The sequence below is a fragment of the Pholis gunnellus genome (genome assembly GCF_910591455.1).
Source record: "Pholis gunnellus genome assembly, chromosome: 4".
NCBI lineage: Eukaryota > Metazoa > Chordata > Actinopteri > Perciformes > Pholidae > Pholis > Pholis gunnellus.
Genome location: NC_136530.1, coordinates 10,978,700 through 11,005,176, shown reverse-complemented (window position 1 = coordinate 11,005,176; position 26,477 = coordinate 10,978,700). Strand labels below are relative to the sequence as shown.

Below are 26,477 nucleotides of genomic sequence, written 5' to 3'. Positions count from 1 at the left end.
ACGCGGCCGAAGGAACGGACACAGGGAGAACCAGATGAGACACGGGTGCTGAGATCGACACCGGGGGAGCAGAGGGCTGCTCCAGTGAGGGGTCCAGCCATGCAGACGGAGATGGGGTCCTCCCTGGATGCCTGCGACCTCAATAGCAGTGAGCCTGGCGGCTCTCCTCTGCTGCTGACTGAGCCCTCTGACTCGGACATGGACTTTGAAAGAGTCCAAGAGGTGATCTTTTCTTTTGACATAGAATGACATTTTGATTTCATGACATACTGTGTCTTGGTTTTAGACATTTTTTACGATATACTCTATACTGCTTTTTTTTTATTAAGTAAATTACTCTAACATACCATTTTTATGACATAGTAGAAGATTGTTTACATGTTGGAACATTCCATCTTTCTTTTAAATACATTTTATGATATAATTCAATGTCATTTTTGACATGTATGTTTATGTAAATACTATTACTTTTTATTACCATTTTCTTTAATTGCATACTATTGATATTCTATATTTTGACTTTTTTATGTTCTTAATAGCGTTCATATTTGTAATGGCCTAATACATTATTATATTTTAATTGTCTTATTGCATGCTATTCTATCATTTTTTTTGGTACACATTTTAATGGCATACATACTATACCTTTTTTAGATAATGGCATAAATGAATCTCAATGGCGTTCTATACCATGACCTTTTTATGCCATACGACATTAATTATAATTGTTCACGGAATACTATGTTTCCGACATTTTTAATGCCATAATACATAACATTTTTATTGCATACTATATACAATGACATGTTTTACCTTTCTATGACATGCATACATATGACGTTGTTATGAAATACTCTGACTTTACTCTGATCTCTTACGGTATTCTATAAAATTGACCTGTTTGGGACATTTTAATAGAATACTGACATGTATTATGATAGTTTTTCATCATACTAAAAAAGGTTTTAGTAAGTAACAGTAAATCATGGTAGTAAAAAAAATGAGTCCAAAAACTTTCAGATATGTGGAATTTTAATTTTTAGTACATTTTATATGAAAATAGTTTTGCAGATTTATACAACAGTCTTTGCTGTACAACGAACATGTAGATGAATGATACATTTCCTACTTAAAACATGGAAAATTCAAGCAGCTGAACACAGGAAGGAGCATGAAATAAAATGTATAGTGATGTCAGTAAGGAGGCACACTTTCAGTTTTGTTAGCTGCACCCGCCCATATGGAAGAATGTAACTAATTAATAAAATGCATTAAATGTACTACTTTTCGTTATACTGAAACTGAACTCCAGGAGCAGGCAAGTTAACCAACAAACATGAGCACAACACTTGTAGGTATCGACATAATTAATGGCTCATGAACCATAGCAGTAGCTACAAACAAATAACTTTGTTTCCAGAGGAAGCCTGGTGCTTTGTGCTTTTCACCCTGTGCAGTTGATTGTTTGATAGTCGCACCTGGAGGAGGTTGATCAGATATAGTTGGAAGGGAAATAATGACAGAAGAATTAAGAGATTCATTTTTCTTTAAAACATTACATGTATGTACAAAAATAGCAACTGCCACCACGTCAAAAAAATCCACAAACTCGTGATGCTACATTTAAAAAGAAAAAAAATCTTAAAATCACCAACAAAGAATAATAAAAGAACATAAAAGACGAAAGGTCATAAAACATGTATTTACATACTGTGCAATGAAAAGTCTGGTTCTTGTTATGGTGTAAAAATGGCATGAATGTTGTAGTCACTCATTCATTCCCTAATATGTACCCACTATACAATCCATAGTTAACTTATTTTAGCATGATTGTACATAGTTTAAAAAGGTGTAGTAAGAAACAAAAGGCTTTGATATTATTACCTACACGCGCTCACACGCCAACAAACTAAGAGAAGACTTTGTGGTACCATAAAAAAATGCAGTATTTCTAGCATTGCCTTAATTAAACTAATATTTCAAATTCAGGATTAAAGGTGTATCACAAAATGAGTGTTTATGAACTCCGCTGAAGGCAGAGTGGCTGTCATGGATCTTATTAGTGCCCGAAAGTTCAGTGATGCCCATTAAAATCAATGTTACACACATTTACAAACAATTTGAGGAATTCTGCAAAAACTCATTTTTAGGGTTTTAGCCTACACAAGACACTACTTCACTTAACATTTTCCAAAACTTATTTTCAATGTTGTGAATTTCAAGTGGCATTACATCTTTGGGTGATATTGTTAAAGAATTGAGTGTAAAAAAAGTAGTGGTTTTATTCTCATACACACAGGTGGGCATTAGATTATATACAGTTTATGTCACATTGACCTCAGATCTAATATCCCACATTTTTAAAAGTCTACTTTAGCAGGAAAAAGGACCTAAAAAGTAATTCTTGGTGGAATTCCTCTCCCACAGTGCTTTACTACAGGTCAGTTAAACACATTCCCTTTATAAACATTACTTACATACTTAAATACATAGCATCAACCGATTGTCTGTGTTCTGCTTATACCCCATATACAAAAAACTCACTTTACCTTCAATGCCCTCTCACTGATGAGCCTTTCAGACCCTCAGCTACAAGTTTCCTGCCTCGGCTGCTTCAAAACGCCTCGTTACTGTCAGGAGATTTCGACCTCTCTGCCACAGACGGCCTGCACCAGCTCTTATGATGGCATTTTAGTCCTGTATGTCAAACTCTGGTTGTCTTGTTGCCATTTGTGTTCAGGGTTGGGATGGAAGATAGAAATCCATAAACTGTCAAGGAAAAATTACCGCTATTTTTTTTTTCTCTCCATTTTTCCTTTTTTAAGATGAAAAGTACATTTTGTAGCATTATGTTCCCTCGTTGCACATTTGTTTCCTGTTCCAGCTTAAGAGGTTAAAGGTCAGGGAAGCGGCTAGGGTCTTCTTTATAGTCGTTGGGAATGGTAAAAATGGACTGATCAAACTCATCGTAGCGAAACTCCTGAAACGTCACGGTGGCTGTGATCGTAGGAAAAACAGGGATGTCTGCAGGGAGACATGAGCAGAATTATGAATCACGTTTCATTTTGTTGTACCCGCCTGTGATAGATTTCTTTCCATATTTTAAATATCAAATGACAAAGAAGTCCCTTTCAATTTACTATCTATCTTACACAGCATGCTTTTTGAATTACATCTACTTACCCAGTTTGACAGGAAAGCCAGGCGGGAGCTTCATCTGCACAAACTCCCTGAGTTTATTAAAGTGCTTGAAGGGTGCAATCACCTCCAGAACATTCAATAACCTGACAAAATAAACACTGGTTGTAGAGGAGACACTAACAATAATTAAAGTTATAGCTGAAATAAATACCATACCAGGGAAATTTTACTGGCTATAATTTACAAGTTCTTCAATCGTGGCATAATTTGTTAGATGTATTAGTTTGTCATAGTTTATTTCAATATTCAATTCAACAGTATTCATTTAACCTCAATTGTTTCTTATATCAACGCAATTATATCAACCATTTAAAGCCCACAGGACAGAACTGTAACACATTGCTGATACATAAACTGTCAGTAATAAAAAACAGTTTTTAGTAAATCTAAAAGGAAATATTTCCAATAAAATAGTTTTTTGTGGTTTGCGCATATCAGTGATTTCTCTTTTGATCACCACAGAAACCAAGATGGGGGAATTATAGCTGCCTGCTTTTTAATAACTGGATACAAAGTTAAAGAGAAGACTCACGATTCGATGCCCAGAGGGAAGTCTTGACTCATGGCTATCGTGGCTTTGAAGTTTTTCTTGCTCTCTTTGCAGACCAGCTCTCTTCCTAGATGGGGAGCTCTGAGCAGAGAGAGAAATGACAACCTGTCAGATTATAATTTCATGATAATATGAATAGAAACTATACGTTACAATGATATTGCAGCAATATATTTGGTAAAGAAATTTGATTAATCTTAAATTGAATTACTTTAACATTATTTTTCCTTAATGGTCTGGTGTCCCCTGAAAAACCTACCTTCCATTGTCAGCAGAAATGTACTCTTCCCAGGAAACAGTGTTGGGTGAAGGGGCAGTTAAAGATTGCCTCCTCGCCGGCTGAAGAGCACAAAGAAAACAAAAGCAACATGTTAAGGGCAGATCTAAAGACTAAACTACTGTAGGGTCAAACACAAAAACAGAGATTAAGACTCACAGACCAAACATAATGACTAAATTGAGAATAGTCGAACATTAAGCTTGTCCACAGGTGTTTCTTTTTACAATGGGCTAAAATATGCAGCTGCCAATTTCTGCTTGGCAGCAACTTTGACAAAAGTCACACGAGGACCTGTGTGAAGAAAGTGAAATCTCTTAAATAGTATTGTAACACTTTTTTCTAATCCATCGGTCTGTATTGATTTGTTCCCACAGAGCGACGCCATGCACAGCACAGGCCACTAGAGGGCCCCAGTGCATCACTAAACCTGTGAACCTGTTTGGCCTTTTCAGAGTAACTGAATTACTATAATTTAGAACACCAACACTAAACATCTGATATCTGAGACGTGATACTATTTCACAGAGTGCAGTCTAATCTAGTTTCGTACATGTTGCCCTTATTTCCTGACCTTCAGTGTTCCTGCTCTCAAGCCTTTTTGTATTCACACTACAGGATTTGATTTCTACATATACAGCAGCTGTAAAGCGTATGAAACAAAAGCAATGAAGACATCATCTCAGGCTGCAGTTGGTTTCATTTACAGCCAAGATCAATATATGCTGAGGTGTAAACTTTCCAAATAATTGATGTGTTTACTTTTTTGTTACAGTTTACTCTCTTTTTTTCTTAAGTGCACTAACAAAACATCTAAAGCAAACACCCGACTTGGGGAACAAACAGAACATGTACGATAAAAATTGTTAAACCGTTGCTGCCTGTAACAACAACATGAAAGTACTCATAGCATGATAAGGATCAGAATCTAACATGGACAAATGTAGAAGCCAAAGGCTGCAGTGCACACTGTGGGATACTAAAAGATCATCGGTCAATCATAATTAAAAGTAGGGCCAGTTTTTCCGAGCCTTATTGGAAGATTTGCTTCCAGTGGTTAAAAAAAAAAATTTGATTGCCGTCCTTTCATCATCAATCATTCAAAATACTGCGCTCTGTGCTCTCAAAATCAAATCTAAGGAAAATGATTTCAACTCTGCCTTCTTGAATAAACTAAGTTTGGACGTTCTGCTCTTACTGACCCTGAATTATAAACTTAGTTCCTGTTTCTCATAAAATGTACTTTCTGCTAAAATGAACTCATTGTTCTTGCCAAAGCTCACACTGAATGACACCAGCTGACCGCTCTTTTGTGAGCAGTAAATAAGGCACTAGGGCAGAATAATGTGGATGATGAGACACCTGACTGTGCCAAGAGTCAGCCGTGTGTAGCGTGAATACAAACGATATCTTAGTTCACTTTCGTTCCCACCTACACTGCAATCATCACACACGTTTTGCTGATGTCACTGTGGGCTGCGGCCTTGCTCTCACCCTGCGTGTGTGTGTGTTTATCAGCTCTGGCGTGTTGTTGTGTCGAGGACAGAGTACACACAGGTCTGCCGGTATGCCGGTCCCACCCTACCATCATTCCATTGCACCGAGGGTTTAAGCCTTCATCCATGTGATCAATAGTGTCAAGCCCTGTTTAAAAGCTCCCCCACGCTTCCCTGTGTCCACAGGCGCACATCTGACCCGCTCTCCTTCACTGCTGTAAACAAAGCTACGTCACCGCAGCTGCTTTTTTTCCCCCGTCACAGACTTTCCATGTATCATTTTCCACTGAGGTGGAAGGAAAAACTATTCCTACATTGACACCAAGAACCACTAAACTACAGGCTTTTCACTTTAAACATGAGTGGGCACTGATTTAAACAGAGGACACTGTGAAGAGACAAAGCTCAGCACAGAACAAGTGGGAGTCGACAAAAAACAACCAGTTAAAAAGGCACCCATTGAGTGTTGAGAGGCTTTGACTTTGCGACTGGCTTTATGGTCAGTGTAAAGACAAGAGCTTGCTAAGCAAACTCTAGAACGTACTATAGTGAGGGGATGGTGGAGTCGTCCCTGTGAATGTGAAGGTGCAGCTTTGTAGCTTTTACCACTAGGTGGCTGTGCTGGGACTCAAGTCCATGCATGGTGGATGAGGAGGGAGGGGGACTGTCTCAGTGAGTGATCGAGGGCAGCTTTTCATTCTGTTTTCATGTCCAAAACAAATAAAACATCAAAGAAACAACATTACGACAGGAGTGTTTCCATACACCATGCACAGTTGATTGACAGGTTCTGGCAGGATCTCCGTGATGTTTCTACGGGATTGATTTTTGTACAGACACAGTGGTGAGAACTGTGAGGTTTATTCTGTCTGAGACTCATGTCCTACCCCAAGGTTCCAGCGGGACAGGACAGTTTCGGGACTGGACTGGTGGTTACGCTGCAGGTATAAGTAAACAGGATGTTTATCGACAGAGCCATGCTCCACTTGGTTTACCTTGCAGTGAGTCATAGTTACCTTAAATGTGCATCTTTACCCCGAGTATACAGCTGCACTCAATCCATGCTTCTATATCTTACACTGAGAACAACCTCTAACTGTGACTATCTGTCACAGTTTGGCCAATCGAAGGGCAACAGAAAAAAAGTGCAAGTTTAACCAGGTCAGACAGACTCTAGTTTGCTTAATCTTCTGTGGAAGCACAAATAAGGAAACAGCAAAGAGGCTTTTAGTTCCTCTGGTTGTACAGTTCCTGGAACATTTGAGTCAGTACCGATTCTGTGCCTATTTTTAAGATTGTCAAGGTGGATGTTAGTCATCGTATCCGCTGTAACATATTATCAACATGCAGGTGTCAAGTACCAATCTATGATAAGTGTTTGCGATGTGATGCTTCATGGGGCCTTATAAACTCAATAATCAAATCATGGGTGATGATAGCGCGGCATTGTGGCCTAAGGCTGTACATCTGAGCCTCTGGTGGAAGTCTCTCTGCTTCCTCCATCACGCTGCTGAAATGAAGTAACCATCAGCCATATTAGAAGCCCCCCCCTCACCTCAAAGTTCTGCTCTATGAGATTCCCTCCTTTGCTCAGGCTCTCCATGATGGCTTTGTTCCTCAAGATGTCCTCCTCGCTCAGATGCTCCCGTCTCTTCCTGGACTCGAGCACCAGGCCGTTCACAGAGTAAAAGTCTGCCAGAAAGTTTCCCACGCGCTCCTGGAGGTAGAGGAAACCGTTAGATAAGTCCCCCCGCTGACTCACCAATTTCCTTTTTAAACATGTCAAGGGGACAGAAAGCAATAGCCTCATAACTCATCCACCACCGTCGTGGCCGCTGCCCGGCCTGTGTTGTTGTTCAACTCTGAGCCTATCACCTGTGGTTCCTTCCTGGGGTTATCATTGATATATTTACTGTCTGGTATGGGAGATGTAGTGCAGCAAATATGATCAGGACAGTGGACAGAGTCTACAGCAATGTCCTCGGTCATATGCTGACAGACGAATGCTTTTGGGGTGAGATATCAAAAAGGTGCAGAGAAAAAACATTTACAGGTCAGGCTAATAACATATAATGGTGACCAAATTGTTTTATCTATAAAGATGGAAAGAAAAAGAAAAAGGAGCAAAAGAAAACAGTCGGATTCTGTCCAGACATGTCAAACTATTGCTAATTTATCTGCTATATTTACTTTGCCTGCATTATTGCTTAAAAGTAAAAGTAAAAGTAAAAAGTGAGAGTACAGGGATCCGTATCTTTTTCTTTCTGTTGATTTTTACAAGTCAGCACATCTAGCACACTGTCAGAGCACTTCTCAGACCAGACCTAATATTTTATGCCTTTTAGTTCGTCAATGTTTTTCAGGTCAAACATGTTGTTATGGGTTCAACAGTCTGGGTTCCTTTTGAGTTCACCAAGAATCATGTATTGCAGCTGATGTTACACGTAATCTGTAATACACATTCTGATATTTATCTGTGTAGCTTCCACTTCCTGACTTATCCAGACGATTGATGAAATTCCCAACTTTCTGTCTGGGTCACAGCTACTAAAAATTCCAGAAATTACACATCCAGGTGAAACCCTGTGACCCACAGCTGGCTTTGGAAAAGCTGTGGTGGTGGGAGCAATATCATGATGAGAACAACCACAATACAGCAACGGGCACCGACCGTCTTGTCCTCTCTGAACAGCCAGCCGGACTGCGCCCTGGAGAAGGTGATGGACTTGGTGGAGAGAGTTGCGGAGTACACGTCGCTGCTCATCAGTATGTCCACTTCCTCCTCTGTCTCCATCTCGGACTCCTGAAAATACAAGGACAGTGTCAGGAAACTAAAGAGGCATCCAACACAAGATATTTCAATAACTACTGGGCAGATTGCGCAAAAAAAAGTTGGAAATGTGTCAGAACACTGGCATGTGGGTTGTTATGAACACTGCAAACTGCAGAGGCTGCAAGTGAGTCTTTCAGTCTTGCATCAGCATGTGTCTCACACACACCTCGTGGTGTATCCGCTGGTAGACTTTCTGTTCGTTGTCCAGCACAACAAAAGACTCGGCGGGGATGGCGTTGCCATTGAAGATGAAACTGAGGTCCCCGCGTTGACACTTCATGTCCGTGAAGTCGATCAAGGTAGTGTCCAATCTACACTCAACAAAACACACACATATTCACATACAGAGAGCAGGTTTAGTGTAGGAACTTTAGATACATGAAAGGAGAAGACAGACAAACAAGGAAACGGAGGATGACAGCACAAGAGCTGCACAGAGTTTCACTTTGGCCACACGTCAGCAAACACAGTGTCAAAACTGTACGTGAAAAGAAAAAAACTGTGATGGATGTCACACCTTTGCTCTGAGAGTTTAGACACAATGTGTATGGTAATCATTGCCAAGGGAGACCAGCAGCACATTCCAAGAATCTTATTTTTCCACTTTGTCAAAGTGAGTGGTCATGGAATTAGCCAGCAAAGAGAACAGCTGATCTGCTTTTGAAGACCAGACACAACGTGGTAGGTGCTATGGGTAGGCATACGACAGGCCTGACACACCGTAGCACTAGAATGTAAATTAACTTGCTGTGACAGTTTTTTTCTCTCTCTGTCTCTGTCTGTGTCTGTGTCTCTCGCTCTCTCTCTCTCCCCCTGCAACTGCAGGATAATAAGAGGGCATTTTGAATACCAAATTAGACAGCCAGGAGCGGTTTCAGAGAACAATGACACGCTCCAGCTTGCAGATACTCAAACACAATGTTATGTGCCGAGTTCATTCTTCAAAATAGAAGTAGTTGATATGTTATGATACACAAATACAGAAGCATCTGCATGTGCTGAATAAAGGGCTGCCAGGGTTTGTCTACGATATGACTGAGTAACAAAACTGGAACCCAAGTGTTGATGTGCTGAACCTCAGGGCTGTGGAACGCTGGCTGGTGTTAGATTTCGGCCCACAAGACCATAAAACACCAACATGGTGGATTCCTGCTGTAGATTCATTGATGTGATTTTGTGTCAGCTTCCCTCAGACTGACAAATTTCGGCTGGTGCCCTTTGTAAGCGAGCTCGGCAGCACATTACTGTAACTCTCCTTCTATGAGGCCTGTGACATTAATTGAAAAAACACAGAAGTAAAAGATCTGTGCTCATAGGCCTCACTGTTCAGTTTCCTCATATTCCCAATCTAGTTAACCAAATTAGGTTGAAGGGAGACAGAGGAGAGAGGAGAAATAGGGGAGAGGTTGTTATTAGCGGATGACAGATGAAGTAGTGAAACTCAAAAGTAATAAAGTGCCTTGATAAAAGGTTGTCTCCAAAAATTACTGTTTAATTTGATGTTGTTTCCATGTGTTGTTGTTCAAGACCACACAATATAATCCTGTTACAAAGCAGCTGTTGAGTCGTCTTCATTTGTCTTCAAACATCACACTTTTTAAACATACATGCAATACATTATGTTGCCAGGACTTACCTGATGTTGAGGCCCTGCTTGTAGATCTTACATGCATCTGAAGGTAGGATTCTGGAGAGCAAAGGCACTGCAACGTGACAAGAAACAGTAAGGACATGTAAAACAACGTCTACATTTAGAAAACGCACTCAACAGCAAAGACTATCGTCATCCTCCTCAAGGCCTCGGCAGCATATGAAGTAACTGAAAGACAGACACTTTCCTCGCTGTCCTATCATTGCGTAAAATGCCAGAGGTATTTTAACAGTCCAAAATTATTCCGTGAAGGGCCGCATTAAAAAACAAATCCCTGTGACCGTCACAGATCTGAGACTGTGTTGGTTTTAAACCAGATGCTTCTCTAAGGACATAAATCTTAATCTCTCTAACCTACAAATTATTTACTTTCTACGCAAATACACTGTTACGCAACCAGTTTACATTGAGATACCCTCATGCGTCCATTACATAACCGTGTCCACCGTGTCAATAATTCACACAGACACAGTGAGTACACAGAATTCAGCCCTGGCTCACAATCTGAGGCCAGCAGATACATTTAGTCACTCTGTATATTCCAGGATGTTAACATTAGAGGATGGTCTGTCAATTCATGTCCAGCAGGGGAAGTCATTTCCAGCTAATGTGCCTTATGGCAGAGATTAACACTCACTAACCAGACAGACGTTGGCAGATTCCATCACATTTTCCTGTCACGACACATTCTTTCCACACGGTTAATTTCCAGAGTGGATAGCGTCTGTGAAACAATGATGTTTTCTGCCACTATTGTAAGACAGTAGAAGGTGGGGCTTGACTCACCCCAGCTTTGGAAGTCCCAGTGAAGCTCCAAGTAAAAGTCTCCGAGCTGGAAATGAAGACAAATACATCTCAATCACACGCGAAACTACACGAGTGGAAAAGATGGAAATACAGTATGCTATATATTTGTTAGAAGCATTTAATTTGCATGCAACAAAAATGATGAAAACTGAGAAACTGGAAAATTGTACAAACAATTAACAAGACATATCTGCAAAGTAGAACTCAAAATAGTGTATCAAAGACTTTCAGTTTACATGGACCTAAATATGAGGCTTTACGGCCATCCACAACAAATCACCAAACCACGTCTAAAGCTAAAATCGCCAAACGATGATGGACTCCATAACTACATGTTAGGCAGCAACAACAAAACAGAAAGGCTACTTGTTTGGTCGCTCCGAAAAGCATACATGTCTTTCTGTACATGACGAAATGTTTACAGTGTGTGTGTGTGAACATGTGACATCATACCAGGCAGCCACAAAAACATTGGTGTTAAACACAATGTTTAACACCACGTCTTAAGAGTCTGACTAGTCGATAATGTGTGTTTGTGTGTGGCTCCTGGCTTTGCTTTGTTGAGATGACGAGCAAGACGAGATGGAAAAAAGGACAACAAGAGGGGGAGCAGAATGAAAAGTCAAAAGACCCGATGAGCAGAAACAAAGAAACAGGAGCAGAAAACTGAGTAAGGACTACTTACTTCTTTCAGGGCTGTCAGCAGCTTGGGTCTCTTGTCCTCCACAGTCTCCCTGGACTGTTGCTTCAGCTTCCTCAACAGCGCTGTGACTGGAAGACAAAAAGAAAAAAAAGAGAAGAACAGAAGCACGAGTGAGACAAAAAGCGTCAAGAAAGAGGCATATTTTCACAGCGTAGAAAAAGAGCGATGGCTTAAGAGATTTTCCAGCACAGAAAAGTGTAAAAGATGTGTATTGGAGAAATGTTATTTGTTCCCATAACGGCTGAATGTGAATATTTTCAAATACATTTAGCTTTCATGGAATTCAATCCCACCACTTAACTTGCTCCAAGAACATTTATTCACCATATTCAAAAACAAATTATTCCACCATAATTCTCTTGTTTTGGCATCATTCTTTACATGGCATGCAAGACAGCTTCTCCTCAATCATGATTAGTCGGCTGAGGACAGAAAAGAGAAAGTAAATATAATGTTCATATCACCATTTTAAGGTGCCAAAATGAATGCTGCCTTAATGTAGCACTGTTCAGGAAAGGCTTGTGTTTATGCCTGCGTGGATCTACTGTGAGTCACCACCATCATCTTAGGAATTGCCTTGCTATGCCTATCCAGTCAGCAATGTGACATGCTACAGGCAAATATCAGCAGTTTACAGTAACGATGGCTTTTAGCTTAGAGATGCGCTGACTTTCCGGGGCCAGATGGGACACTCCCAGCAGCATCGGGCCAATCCCTCTACACTGCCTGCAGAGATCAAAACGTTTCCAGGAAGGGCAATAAAGGGCAACAAAGGGCACAGGCAACAGGCCTGGCAGGTATGGAGCTCCTTATAAATGAGCTGCACTTTTAACCACCATGACTACCTGGGGGTAGAGACATACTCGCATTAACAAGCATTCACAGCTCTTTAGCCCTCAGGCTGCAGAGACTCAAGAGAAAGACATCCACACCCAACTAGCAAACATAAATGTTATTTACCGTTTACAACACCACATAACTGTGGTGCTTTAATGAAGCAAGGCGGGGATTAAATGACGACATAACTGTGCCACTTATAAACTAATGGAAAGAGTAATAAAAAAACAGAAATTGTTTGGCTTGTGACACCCAGACTGCCCTACATTTTAATAAGACTAAAAGCAATAAAGGACATATGGCATTAACATCAGCCTAAGTAACTCCTGTGCTGAGTCAATACACTAACATACATGTCCTACATATTGTCTTATTGATAATCCCAACAAGGCTAGTGTGGAGGGCTCGATGGAGCGCAGGGCAGGCATGCAATACACGAACACACACATGATGACACACGTGCCAATTGACACAAGACACGAGTAAAGGACGAGGTGTCTTTGAGGTCCGGCTGCCTAATGAGTGTGGACAAGCTCTGGATGGGGCTCCTCCTGATCCTCGTTGCCTCTCAGCGGGACAAGCAAAAAACGAAGAATCTCACCATCTGCTCACAGACCACCCAGCCAACAAAGGCCGACAAACCAACGCCGACCTCTTTAACACTAAACCAAACTGACTCTGCACGCTGGAGTTAATTCACTGAGACACTAATTAGGGCTCTTTACTGGCGTTAATTAGACGAGTGATCTCAATAGTTTCACCTCCACACATTAATGAAAAGAGACAGAGTCAGGACTATTTGTATTTACACCACCACAAACTGCAACTATTTAACTATTAGGCCATGGATCTAACTGGACAACTGCTGCTGGCCGGTCTCCAACAATCTGAGAACAGTCAATATTGACTCAGGTACGCTGGAGTCACTGTGTGGTGGAGCAAAGCAGGCAGGCAGCAAACAGTCCAATCAGAATTAAGTTAAAAAGAACTACACGTACTGAAGCATTGTCAATCAATTTTTACAAGAAATCTAAAAACGACTCAAAAAGGGCCATATTAACTGGAGGTAACACACCGCGTACAGGAGGGGGAGCTCTTAATGTTTGATTAAATTCATAAGCCGCTTTATTAGGGAAGGAAAAATAATTTACTTCGGCTTCAGCCTGGGTGATATCTAATATTTTGTTGGAATGTTATTTTGCCAGAGGTGGTATTACGTGTTAAATGGAATGTGACTAATACTATAGATGTAGAGGACTCCAGCACAGGCTAGGCACCAACATACAATATATTTACAATATTACAAATCTTTCAAATGTTGGCTGTTTACGACTTAAATTGTCTGTAAAAGTTTACTTTAAATGAACTCCTGATACAGAAAACCCAGCTGTGTGAGTGGAAGGACAGAAACAGCTCTTACTGTGAACAAAACACACAAAAACTATTTCTGAACCAGGTTTTGCCTCCTTGTCCAAATGAAAAAAAACATAAGTGACAAAAGCTTTGGTGAAAAATACATCAAACCACAAACAAATGTGGGTTGATGAATGGAAATTAGTCACAAACTAAAAATAACGCAGCGAGAGCACCGAGTTAGGGATCGTTTGTATCAATCCCATTCATAAACTGACTTTAAGGAGAACCAGACCTCTATAACTACATTAAATGATGTAACCAGTTTTCAGGACATATGCCTTACTGTAAATGAGACTAACAAAGCTCTTAGGTCTCCACTTCCCTCACAGACTCCTGACATGCACTGACTCAGCTCTTACTGATAACTGCTAGGTGGGGCTCTGCTTGCGAGTAAGCCAGTGAGGGACGCAACATTTATTGCGCTTTACAACAGCCAGTTTGATTGTTTAACAGTGTTCAGACTCAGCCTTTTGTCACAACAGAGGCCCCGCCCTGTAGTTTGGACCGACATTAAAGAACACAAAGAGTTAACGAGGGTTAAACAGTGTGTGTCGTCAGTGGCAGATTTCTTTGTTTCAGATAATCAGCAGACTGACCTCGTGTACCAGTCTGCTAGCAGGTGCCTGTCTACTGATCTCCGACATCGCTCTGGCCTACAAACTCCTCTACCTGGCCCCCTTCCAGGAAAAGCAGGTACAGTCCTGGTGAAATTCCTCTTTCCCTGAACGCCATTCCATAGAGGTCTTTAAATCCCTCCTACTTTGGTCCCTCGCATGGTGCACATTTGTCTAGTACCGAAGTTGCTGTGACAATGAAAACAATAACTTCTACTGTTTTTTAAAAGAGAGCGTTTGTGGGGCATTCAGACCGAAGTCTGCCCTGTGTTTACACAATTCAGGGGGCTGCGTTTGGGGCTTGTCGCATCAGGTATAAGTGAGATAGTGAAATGTGATCCAGGAAATCCAGTTTGAGCAAGGTAAGGAGGGGCTTTTTTCATGACCTCATAGTTTCAATCCCTTATTTATTTCACGTTTGTTGGACTTAATAAAGCTGATAAGTGTACTTTGAGTTGAGATTATTTTGTCACACATACTGATCCCACAGTAAACGATGAACTTTCATGCCTCTTACTTAAAGAAAAACCTTATATATTCTTGATATAACACTATTAGCTTTTAGTTATGAAGTGTTTACTTTTATAGTACAACCACGTTCTTTCAACCTGCCTCATCTTCTACATAACTTCAGTCAAGAGATTTTCTGTTTTTCCCAGAATGTCTTTTGACAATATTCAGACACCAGAAGCAAACATGCTGTATTCAGCATGCACGAGCAATGGTGACTGTAGCAACCGCAATAAACACAATATGTCATGTAGCTGCATGGCACGGTGGTCTGTACATGCTAGACGAGGTGAGGACCCGTCAATGGTACAGTAAAATAGTGCTACAGAGTTCATTACAGGCTTCAGTCAATAGAGACACTTGTAAACCTGTTACGGTACGGTAAGAGGCATTAGAGAGTTAGAGGATGCAGTCAAAGGAGACACTTTAGTCTGCTCAATGGTGGTGCCAAGTGGCAGCGCTAATAAGCCCCAACTATTTCATTCTGGTGGACTGATACTTGAAAGTCTTTTTGAGAAACTTCAACTGCATTCTGCCTTTGAGCTTTATCATAGTCTTATTGCTTTCATATGCAGAATCTTTAGACACTAGGCAGCTGGGCAAGATTAGAGAGTAATATTGACTTTTCACGTTACAGCAGGCTTTGGTTGAATGGTTCATGTGGAGAGCAATTTCAACAAACAAATCTCGGAACCCATCGGCTATCGATCATTTAGCTTTTTTTAAAATCAAACTATGAGCATTGCGCAAAAAATAAAAGTCTTGGCTCTTTTGCATTTTTTAATTATAAGATTAAACATAATGTTCCAACCCCATGTACCTGTGATATTCCACTACCAGTCGACAACACCGACCGGCCCTTCACCAACTCAGTCTGGCGGTAGTTATGGAGCAGTAGTATTGTAATTCAGTGAGACACATTCTTATTTTGATCCTCACCTCTGCTGCAGCGCTCCACCACACAGAACAAAACCTCAGGCCTTCCTGTTACCATGAGAAGAGTATCAAGAGATTTAAATAGATAGTGGACTAAATGCACCTATGACATACAAGTAGATATAGAAAAACGATGTAGTCTTAAAGGTGTATTACAGAAAAGGGGATAACTGCTAGATCGATGAGGTGTGCTTCCAAAGCAGCACATTTTAGGAAATGCGCTAAGTTAAATATTCAATATGTTAAAAATGAAACTGCCAGTGTACAAAGGTGTTCTCATCCAACACCTATAAAAACAAAAATGATTGGTTTCACATTCATGTTTTTTTAGAGGCTGAGGGTTACAAGTAAACATGGATACATCAAATTAAAATAAGTCTTCTAAAACATTCAAAAGCGTTTTTAAATCAAAGTTTGAGCAACTATGAACTGTGGGCGAAAACATGGGCGAGACGGGGGCTTGTGCATAATCGTCCGATGAGGGGAGAGAGAAACATCTAATGAATTGCCTTTCATCGAAGCACAAAAGCCAGAGGGCCTTGAGGAATGTTCCCTCTCTCTCTGAGGGACAAAGTAGGCAGACCAGCGTCATGGCCTCTCTTGGAGCCGGCGCCGTGGACTGTTGATCGGATCTATTCTCACCCCCGTCACCGTTTTGTTTTCACACTGGAAAACCCAAACTGAAACCTGATTGAAGCCACATCGATGTCAGTAAATATGCCTACTGACCAACATGAACTCAGTGTGTAGCAGCGGGTGTGGGGTTTCAGTGTATTGCCGAGCGGTGCCTCAGTCAGTCGTATACTTACTCATTTGTCGATCTCCGTAGCTGATGGCCTCAGCAAGGGGACTCCATCCCTGAGCGTTCTTCACCTTCACAGGTGCATTGTGGGCCAGCAGCAGGTGGGCACACTCTATAAGAGAGGGAAGGGAAGACAGTCAGATAGATAAATAATTACTTGAATCATAACAACTCTCTTTAAATGAGAAGTTCTAGTAATGATGTCACGATTAAGACAAACTAAAACATATACAGTATGCAAATAAAAGACCAGCTGCAAAAAACAACTCAAGAGAGGAAAGAGAGATATCTCTAAATGAATATGTGCCTCACAAACATGAGTCGGTAGGTGCTCCCATAACAACATAGGTCAACATAGGTGTGTGTGTATTGAAAATATAATCTGCAAATCTGTAAAAGGTGGTTCTGCAACAAGCAGGTAAGCAGTGAAGCAACATTGAAAGTTGCTTTTTTCCCTCTGACCACCTATTAAAACCCTGTCTGCAGCTTTCTGATTAACAGGAAGCACTGGAGACGCGTTTAATTTAGGTAATAAAGAGAGAGGCAAAAAAAGTATGAACAACTTCCTCCGAAGTGCATCAAACGGTGTCTCAGAGACAACTCACAGGTAACAGGAAATTGTTTTTTTGGGGGTTTATTTAACTAGAGAGACAAGAATACACACATGGCACAGAAAAGGTGGTGTGGTATTAAGCAATAAGGACCTTTATTTAAGGCCAAACACCAATGTGTGAACAAGCTTTAATGACTTTCTGGTGTCCTGCTGATGCTACTCATCCACAACGCATGAATACAAAATGTCAAGACAGAGAAAAAAAAAAAAGGGAAATTATGTCCGTTTGTCTTCAAATGTGCACAAGACATGAATATTTAAAAACAGAAGAAATCGACTATATCCTCAAACTAATTGAAGTTGAGACTGACCCATCGTCCCACGAGCTGCCTTTTCTCATCACCTTCAATGTTGCTATGGTGACATCCACATTTAATTCATAATCAAGGCCCAAGGAACTAATTTTAACTCCATGCCAACACTGCGCCCAGCTCTAATTTTGTGTCCAGCTCATATTCACAAGACGAATCAACCAAAAAAGGAAGATGAAGACGCTTCTACTGGCTTGTAATGTATCTGATCCCTTTGCAGTAGATTTTAGATACAAATGTTGACTGACTGCTAGAAAATGTGTGATACAAGCTGAAGACGTTTCCTGTAGAATCACATCAATGATAAAATAAATAAATAATCCTGGTTTTATAGAGGAGCAAAATTGTGTGTAGGATTGAGATTTCAGCTGACTGATTAACCAAAGAGCCATATGGGACCAACAGTTACACAAGACTCAGCATCCGACTTTTGAATCCATACTGCTAAAACATGTGGAAGGATTCTCAGGAATTAAATGTCAAAACATCCCCTGGTACTGCGTAGAGCTGTGCTTGAAATTCCAACAATGGGAAATCAGCCAAAAGGGCCTCATCCCTCTTTCAATGGCAAGATCAGCAGTAAATGCGGCGCAAAATCCCTTCAGTCTCTGGGCAACCTGTCACCAAAACTACAGCAAGCCAAAAATGAAGCCTGTTGTTCCGGCTCAGCTGTCAGTTTTGTCGTGACATCATTCATTATATTGTTGGCGTCTGTTCAACTCTGTCTCAGTGCTGGCCAGGAGCTGTCTCGAATGCAAAGCAGAGGCAAACTGCTAACTGTCCGCTGCTGAGTGGATACATAGGGCTCTCAGTTGATGGGGTGGGATTATTATAGCCGTTTGACCGGCGATCGTTTACGCTGACTAAAGCCACATAGAAGCTCTCAATACAAGCCTTCTTTCACTGCGAACCTTTGAGCCAACCCCATTAGTCTTGTATACAAATTCAAACCGGTTACTTCCCTCATGTTCAGACTTGTTTCTCTGCTTAACATTAGTATGGAAGCTATTAAAAAAAAAACCTGCCTCAAGTGGTGTACTCACAGAGCCAACCTGGTGCCTAGAACTAGAAATAACTTCTGCCTTCTTAAAAAGAGAATGTAACGCACACAAGAGCAACATTGTCACATAGTCTTAAATAGCACCTCACCCCTCTGATCTATATACTCAATGTTTTATTCATGACAAAGAGGCCAGGGCCTCATGCATTCTTTATGAAAGAGGAATACATTTTGAAACTCTTCCCAATTAAAAATATTATCCACACAAGAAAGAGGAACGTGGCTATCCCAGGAGTGTAGTTGCAGAAACGTGTGTTGTGACAGCACCTAAAGCACATATCGGTCGTCCATATTCTTTACAGAAGCAATTATCAGCAACACAATTGTGCTGATAATTGTGCCATGCTTCCATGTGGAAGCATGGCAAAGAAATCAAAATGAACAAAGTCACACCAATGGGAAGTCATTGAGTTCACACCAGGCGAGCAGCTGAGGGTCAAAGGCGTGGCTCATGACTAGTCTGAATTTTTATTTTTATTTTTATAATATTGCTGCCCAACCCTGTTCCACGCAATCTGCATGTTGAGCTCTGACTATTGTCCTCAGCCCTTCAGAAAGACGGAACAACATCGGCCATAATGCACGCTTTAATTAAATAAAAGATGCTGCGTTGGCACCAGAAAGGATGGATGTAACTGTAAAGTGCCTCGCAAAGCGCTTTACATCAGCAAACATAAAAACTATTTTCATGCATTTGTCTGATCCGTAGCCCGGCCTGGGGATGGAGCAGCCGATTACAGAGGTTGATGTTGAAGGAAATACAGGCGGCCATGTGCATGAGCATTTGCTTTCTGATGTAAGCCCTATATATTCCCTCTGGCCTTTGACCTATATATCACCACTGCTAAAACCAATGATTGTGTAATGATCATGATTACGTTTAGCATACATTATATAACCATGAAGACAACAGCCAGGCCCTGTGTCCTGACCTGCCAACCTGCCAGCGTCTGGTCTGGCTTCAGACTTTCAGGTACTCGGAGTAGCCTGTCTGGCTTTGAGGATTAACCAATATTGATTAAAAAATGAATGATTGGAGTCACAATAAAGTATGGACACATGGGTTAAAACATTTGTTTAATATATTTACATATGTGTTAAATATTTGTTCTACTGATTAACATTATTATTATTAATCGGTTTACAGATAACGGTCTTAGGCGTTAGATGTAAATTATGACTTGAAAAAATTGTTTTAAACGGCTGTTTTCTGACCATGGACTAACTAATGAATTTACTAGTTGTCTCAGCTATATATCATATAATACAGTATTAGTATAAAGTAATGTAAATGCGTTTGTTTGAAGTTGTGGTTTTATCTGTAATTTACTCGTACTAATCTGGGAAACAATAATCAAACAGATGCAGGTGATATATTTGAATCAAATCAAAAGGATATGCCTGGATACATTGACAATTAGCCTTTAACTCTAAAACAGTGATGTGCTGTCTGCTTCGATCTGTTAGGCAGTCGTGAAAGTATTGAAAGGAAGTCTCTCTGTGGGTTTCTGGGTTAATTCCATGTGCAGCAGCTGTGTGGAGGTCCAGCTCAAGACACATACGGTACAACTCCAACAGAGGAATGAGGGAGGCAGAGCAGGTTGGAGAAATAAAGTGCTAATCTATTGCTTCACTACGTGCAGTGGCTACAGATGGGGCACTTGACAAAAGGCTCTGTGGGCTGTTTAAACCCCCAACATCACCACCCATTCTGATCCAGGCAGAGTACATCTATAAAACGGCGTTGTTGCTCACTTCCTCGCCATCGATCACACACTCGGTGACCGAATCAAACAGCAGTTGAAGAATCACATTGTTGTGGTCTCTGAGACAAAACTGGTGCTCTTTAATGTTTCTTGGTTTGTTTTGCAGATTATCCCAAACCAATGTTATGCTTAATGTACACAATGAGCCTCTAATCTCCTCTCCTGATCTCCGCCAGAGTGGCTCTTTGGCTCCAAACACTCTCTATGTTGTTATATCTGAAACCAATTTAAAATAGTGTGGCCAAGGGAACAGATATCACAACCCCTGGACAAAAGAAAAACATTTTCTGTCCTTTGAGGGGACATGACAGGAAACCTTGTGTATCCAATACCTCTAGCCACGGAGTCAAAACAAACCTGGGTGGGAAGTACAGTAATAAGTGTACTGCAAGCTTTCATTTCAGTTTAGGACAAAAATAATGAGTTAGAAAGTGACCTGAAGAGAAGAGTATTCATTGAATAGAAAAAGCCATTGTTGTTCATTCATCATCATTGATTCATCATCATTGATTCTGGTGTTGTATTAATATTACTTATTTGTGTCCACTTGACATGTCGTCTTCTACTTCAGTTAACGATTAGACAAATCACTGAAAAAGGATTGCATGAGTGACAGAAAATCCCTGCAACTATTTTGATAATTGAACCATAAATCTGTGGTCACAGCTTCTCTAGTATGAAAATGTACTGCTTTATATCACTGTAAGCTGTATGTAGAGTGTTGTAGAGTGTTGGCCAGACAAAACAAAGCTATTAAAGATGTCAGCTTGGGCTATGAGAAACACATCACTGCCGTTACTAGTCTGGTAAATAATAAACACATGCCCGACACAAAGAGAGCCTTTTCCTCTCCATCCCAACCGGCCAGCCACACCCAGACTATGACCTCATGCTGGAGCCTTCAGCCCGTCTGGTCCGAGCATCCCTGGAGGACTAGCTAGCGGCTAAGGCAGATAAGCAACCTCATTAGCACAATAGATTCCATAGTGTCCCATCCGCCACTACACTTCGGCAGTCCACTGTGTGGATTACCGACAGGCAGTGTCGGGGCCTTCACTTCGTCGACAGGAATTGAACTTGAATGGGAAATCAATTGCTCCAATGCCAGACGCTAAACAAATGGGAATGTGCAGAACAAGTAACCCTTTGCTCGAATTGTTCACTGTGAACCTGCTGCAGAAGAGGGGAGATTAATTTTTCAATAGCATGTTCTGAAGTCTCCTTGCATTGCATTAATATTTCATGCACATGCTTTCAGTCCAAACCGTGCATTTCAGCTAAGAACAAAATCATGTAAAGACTTCTACAAAGCCTTGAATCATCATGAAATATCCGTCTTATACTCCCAACATAAATACTCAACACACATTGTTGTACCATTTGTGTGAAACATCATTTGCGAGACCTTTATCACAACTGATTCAAACTAATAACTCTGTAAGATTGTCAGGACAAGAGACGCCAGCAGAAAACTAATAATAGCTCACTAAGCAAATATTATTGAAGGTGAAAATAACATCTCTCATCCCAACTAATAACCCCTTTCACCAGGCAGCAAACTAAAGTGTTTGAGTCAGCGGTGGAACATCAATCAGAACAAAAGACTTGAGCCACTGAGAGGATCCTATTTCTTGCAGTATCATCATTTTCCAATCCACGCTGATTAAATATGTTCTTTCTCTTTAATGTATCAAATAGAAGACAAGCCCATAAGAAAAGAGAGAAAATAGTTTTCTTCAGTAATTCTGTTTTGGACCAGGCAAGAATTCACAAATTGGGATGGAATTTGTGTGGTGGTGATCTGGGACAAATGTCTGGTGGTGCTAAGCCAGACAAATGCACACATTCAGACCAGCAGAGAGATTAAATTAGAAAGCAGCAGAGAGACAAATATAAACCACACACACACACACACACACACACACACACACACACACACACACACACACACACACACACACACACACACACACACACACACACACACACACACACACGTGCATCTTTAAACATTACTCACCTTTGTGCCCCATCATGACGGCGAGATGCAATGGTGTGTTTCCTGAAGAGGAGAAGAAAAAACTGATTCTGTTGGCTGCTTTTGATAATCACAATAAGAAACGACAGTCTGTGATGAGCACTGCGCCTATATGCCTGGTGAGTCCACTCAGTTTCTAAATGATACGGTAAGTATATGACTATTGAGTGTTCTCCTACCACGACAAGCAATATTATATAATGTATTAACCTACCGCGCCCCCGAAATAAGCTGGATATTAATTCCGGGTAATACTACAATACAGGAGTTTGAGTTTGTAACACCACAGAAAAATGTGCCATTAACCACCCAAACAAATTAGAATGAATAATAAAACAAAATCAGCACGTGTATAAAAATACACACTAAAGGCTCTAAAACTATGCCCAATCGTGGAGGAGGGTTGATTACATGTACAGTGTACAACATGTTGGCCATCTCACTGCTGCGCGCTACTTTTGCAGAGTGTTAAAGCACATGCTCTATGGGCAGAGACTAAAGCCGGCCAGAACCCCTGATGCCATGTGCTCTAGATTTTATATAGTGTTAGGGGAGGGTTTATGCAAAGGATGGCTCCTGGGCTTCATTGAGCCATTTTTTTTCCCAGAATCCTTAACACAAGTCAGGTGTGGAGAAGCACCGGTTTTCTTTCCCTAGGATGTGAAATGTGCCCCATAAGCATAGGAGAACCACTCAAGGGGAAGCCAAACTGTCCGGTCAGCTCCTTCAGGCTTCTTTTCCAGGGAGAGAACGTGGTGGGCAAGCATCCAGAGTAGAGAGGGCCGGCCTAGTAGAAGCCATGATGTACGTGAAAATCAAAGCTGGGAATCAGCTAGCAGTCCCGCCACATGTTGTGATAAACAGACACGCCAGGATTTCAATGGAATTGTATCTGTATGTGGCTTTCCAAAATCAGTATACCGGTTGCTCTAGTTATTCCAGATCTTGGTGTCAACCGATTTCATTGCCAGTATTTCATCTGCAAAAAGTATGAAACACGTAGTGCCGAATGTTTAGCGTAGTAGTGTTTAATCTATTACACAAGGCATCAATTTTGAATGTAACATTATTGTTTTAACTCATTCATCAAGCAAAACTGCCTAAAATGAATGGTTCCAGCTTCTCAGATGTGACAATGTTCTGCTTTTCACCGTTTATGTCACTGCAAATTGAATATCTATAATTTTCTTAGACGGACAAGTCATTTAAAAACATAATTTTCATCATTACATTATTTTAAATTTTGCAGACACAGATTAATCAAAAATATGTCTGATTAAACAATAATAAAATAACTTAGTTGCAGCCTATTACAACCATTAACTGTGTGTGTATGTTGGGCTAACACAACAGCTAATAAAGCTCTATTTCTTCATTCGTGTAAACATACTGATTGATTTTAACGACATTATGTGACAGTAGGGGCTTCATCCTGTTTCCGGTGGAGGATCAACTAATGTGTGCGTAAACACACAAACCCCACTGAACCATACCAATCCTTAAGAAGACGGCAAAAACACTTTTAACAATACAGGCTCAAGTTCCAAAACAACACCAGAGGCAAATGCCCCGTCTGGCACCGTGTTGCTTTACAACATCAGAGCTGTGATTTAAAGACAGACCACATTCCAGCACTGACACCGAGCACAACTAATAGGCCATCTTTTGTCTCAGCACGTGAACCGGAACAACACAATCATGTCCCTTTTATGTTAGTTCAGGAAGGGGGTTTCTGTGGAAATGGTGGCGTTATCTGAGCAGACTTTGCCCTGCAGCAGAGGAGCTATCAGTCTGGGAAAGGTCTTGCGAATGATCCCTAAATACATACACAATGGCTGTGGAGCAACTTCTAATGAGCGTGTATCAAAGATGGCTTATCTTAGAGGGGCTTTGTGACTAGCTCTGGTTAATTAGGAATTGCAGTGCTCTAGGCGAGAGGAGGCATTGAAGCAAAACACTCCTTCTTACATACTTGACTTGAGGGCACCGGATCTGAAGAAACTAGGGTGGTCAAAAATAGTCCTAAATTTGGCCTTGTTAGGGAGAAGCCTCGCCTACTCTCTGATAGGGACTGGTGGCCTATTAGCTCACTAAAACACAGCCTTTGCTGGACCTTAAACAATTGGTGGGTCGTGATGAGTGCTGGGCTCCTGCCTTCGGGGTTAAGAGGTGTGGTAGACTCACCGTGGACATCTTTCTGGGCGATGTTCTGCGTCCGTATGAGTGAGGACAGGCGTCGGACATCTCCTTTGAACACGGACTCGTGCACCGGGAAGTCCTGCCCGGTTCGGATAATGGGGTTTTTGTTGTTGTCATCGATAACATCCGACGTTGACAAAGTGTTGGCGTTAGCGTTAATCTGTGACTGTTGCTGCTGCTGCTGCGCGGATGAAGACTTGACTAACTTGTGATTGCTGAAGATTTTACTCGCTCTGCTCTTGCTGTTCGTCTTGGAGGCGGTGAACGTCCCGGTTGCAGCCTCCTCGTCCGGCTCCAGTAAATCCTCGTCCTTGCTCGGCCTGTGGTCCTTGCGCAGGGAGCGGATCTTCTCTCCGGTCATTTTCTAAACAGTTATGGCAGCAGAGGGTGTCGTCGCTGACGATGACCCTCCCGGGCGAACTGATGCGATTCGCCAGGTGGAAGTCCTCGCGTAAACGCACCGTAAACTGCACAACATGAAAACACACTTAATCCTCAACCGGACAGGCAAACCCGACCGCGTGTTCAGAAACGAACGAGTAGCGACTTCCTATAACTGGGTTCCTATAAAAACAACCACTTCACTGGCCTCCTAGTTCTTTCAAACTGCCGTTGGTTGCTGCACAACATAAGCGGCTCCTATTAACTAGTACGGAGTATTCGCCTGCTGTCTTCCGCCTCGTAGTATCGCGAGAGTTCAGTAAAGGTTACTAACGATCATAGCCAACAGATATTACCTTAATACATTTGTTTATATAAAGTAACAACGTACTGTAATATTAATGTTTACAGCTATAGCAACTACAGTTGGTTTTCTGGTCATGATTTTAAATAATATTTCCTCCCAATAGGCTATGTTTGTTGTTTATTATTGTCATCTCGGTAAAGGAACTTGCACCAATATTAGAATACAAATAAAAACTAAATATTTCCCTATATTCTTTACTATATAAAGAAATGTACACCAATATTAGAATACAAATAAAAACAAAATATTTCCCTATATTTCCTGAAGGAAATTGTAAAGAATGTAGGGAAATATTTGTGTATTCTAATATTAGTGCAAGTTGTGTGTGTAAAGTTAGTATTTCTGTACTCAAACTGTTGTATTGGTACTGTATGTTTCTTTACTTCAGATAAACCCCACATTTCCAACTTTCACAATCTGCATGTGGTTCCCAGAGCTAAACAAAGTCGTTCCTCTTGCACATAGCAATGTAAGTTAGTCTGTCCAGACCCATACAATCCAAAAAGCTCCTTTATCTACATTCTCAATGATGGAGCATCCATACTCTTGGAACATAGTGAAATACAAGCTCTCGTGGCTTGAGGAAGACTAAAGTCCAGAAGTCTAGTCTGTTTCAATCTTATATATTCCAAGCACACAGAGTTTGACACTTAAAGGGACTTTGGTATTAAACATCTCTGACACAAATTGTATAACAACCTTCAAGAAGCTTTGAATCTTTGGACATTCCTATAGAAAGTGAAAAAGAGTACCTTTCTCATTACGACATTTAGTCCAAACATTTTGAATGCCGGACATTTACATGTAATAAAGTATCTTTACATTAAAAAAGGATCTGGATATTTCTTCCCCCACTGCCTGTTTATACACAGCCTATGGGTTGGCAATGGTGGAAGAAGTATTACTACAGTAAAAGTACATAAACATCATCAATAAAACAAACTTAAAACATTAAGTACTCCAAGTACCTTTGTTATTGTGTATTATACATCACATACATCACATATACATCACAATTGTCAATACAACTTATACATCAATGCGTTAGTGGCATTCCAATGCTGTCGGTAGGAGTGCATCTTACTTTAATTCAATTCAATTTATTTTGT

The 26,477-nt window shown here is 40.9% G+C and overlaps 1 protein-coding gene across 1 annotated transcript; it reads right to left on the bottom strand.

The window, feature by feature from the left end:
* Positions 1–1,532: 1,532 nt before the first annotated feature.
* LOC306695388 (ankyrin repeat domain-containing protein 13C-like) lies at positions 1,533–25,248 on the bottom strand. The gene is made up of 13 exons (XM_079158618.1): positions 24,606–25,248; positions 22,404–22,445; positions 16,641–16,745; positions 11,501–11,586; positions 10,795–10,840; positions 9,994–10,060; positions 8,524–8,668; positions 8,196–8,327; positions 7,080–7,241; positions 4,011–4,090; positions 3,734–3,832; positions 3,184–3,284; positions 1,533–3,024 (listed from the first exon to the last, which is right to left on the bottom strand). The coding sequence occupies exons 1-13, from the start codon at positions 24,979–24,981 to the stop codon at positions 2,894–2,896; spliced, it is 1,572 nt and encodes a 523-aa protein (XP_079014744.1). The 5' UTR covers positions 24,982–25,248; the 3' UTR covers positions 1,533–2,893.
* Between the last annotated feature and the right edge of the window lie 1,229 nt (positions 25,249–26,477).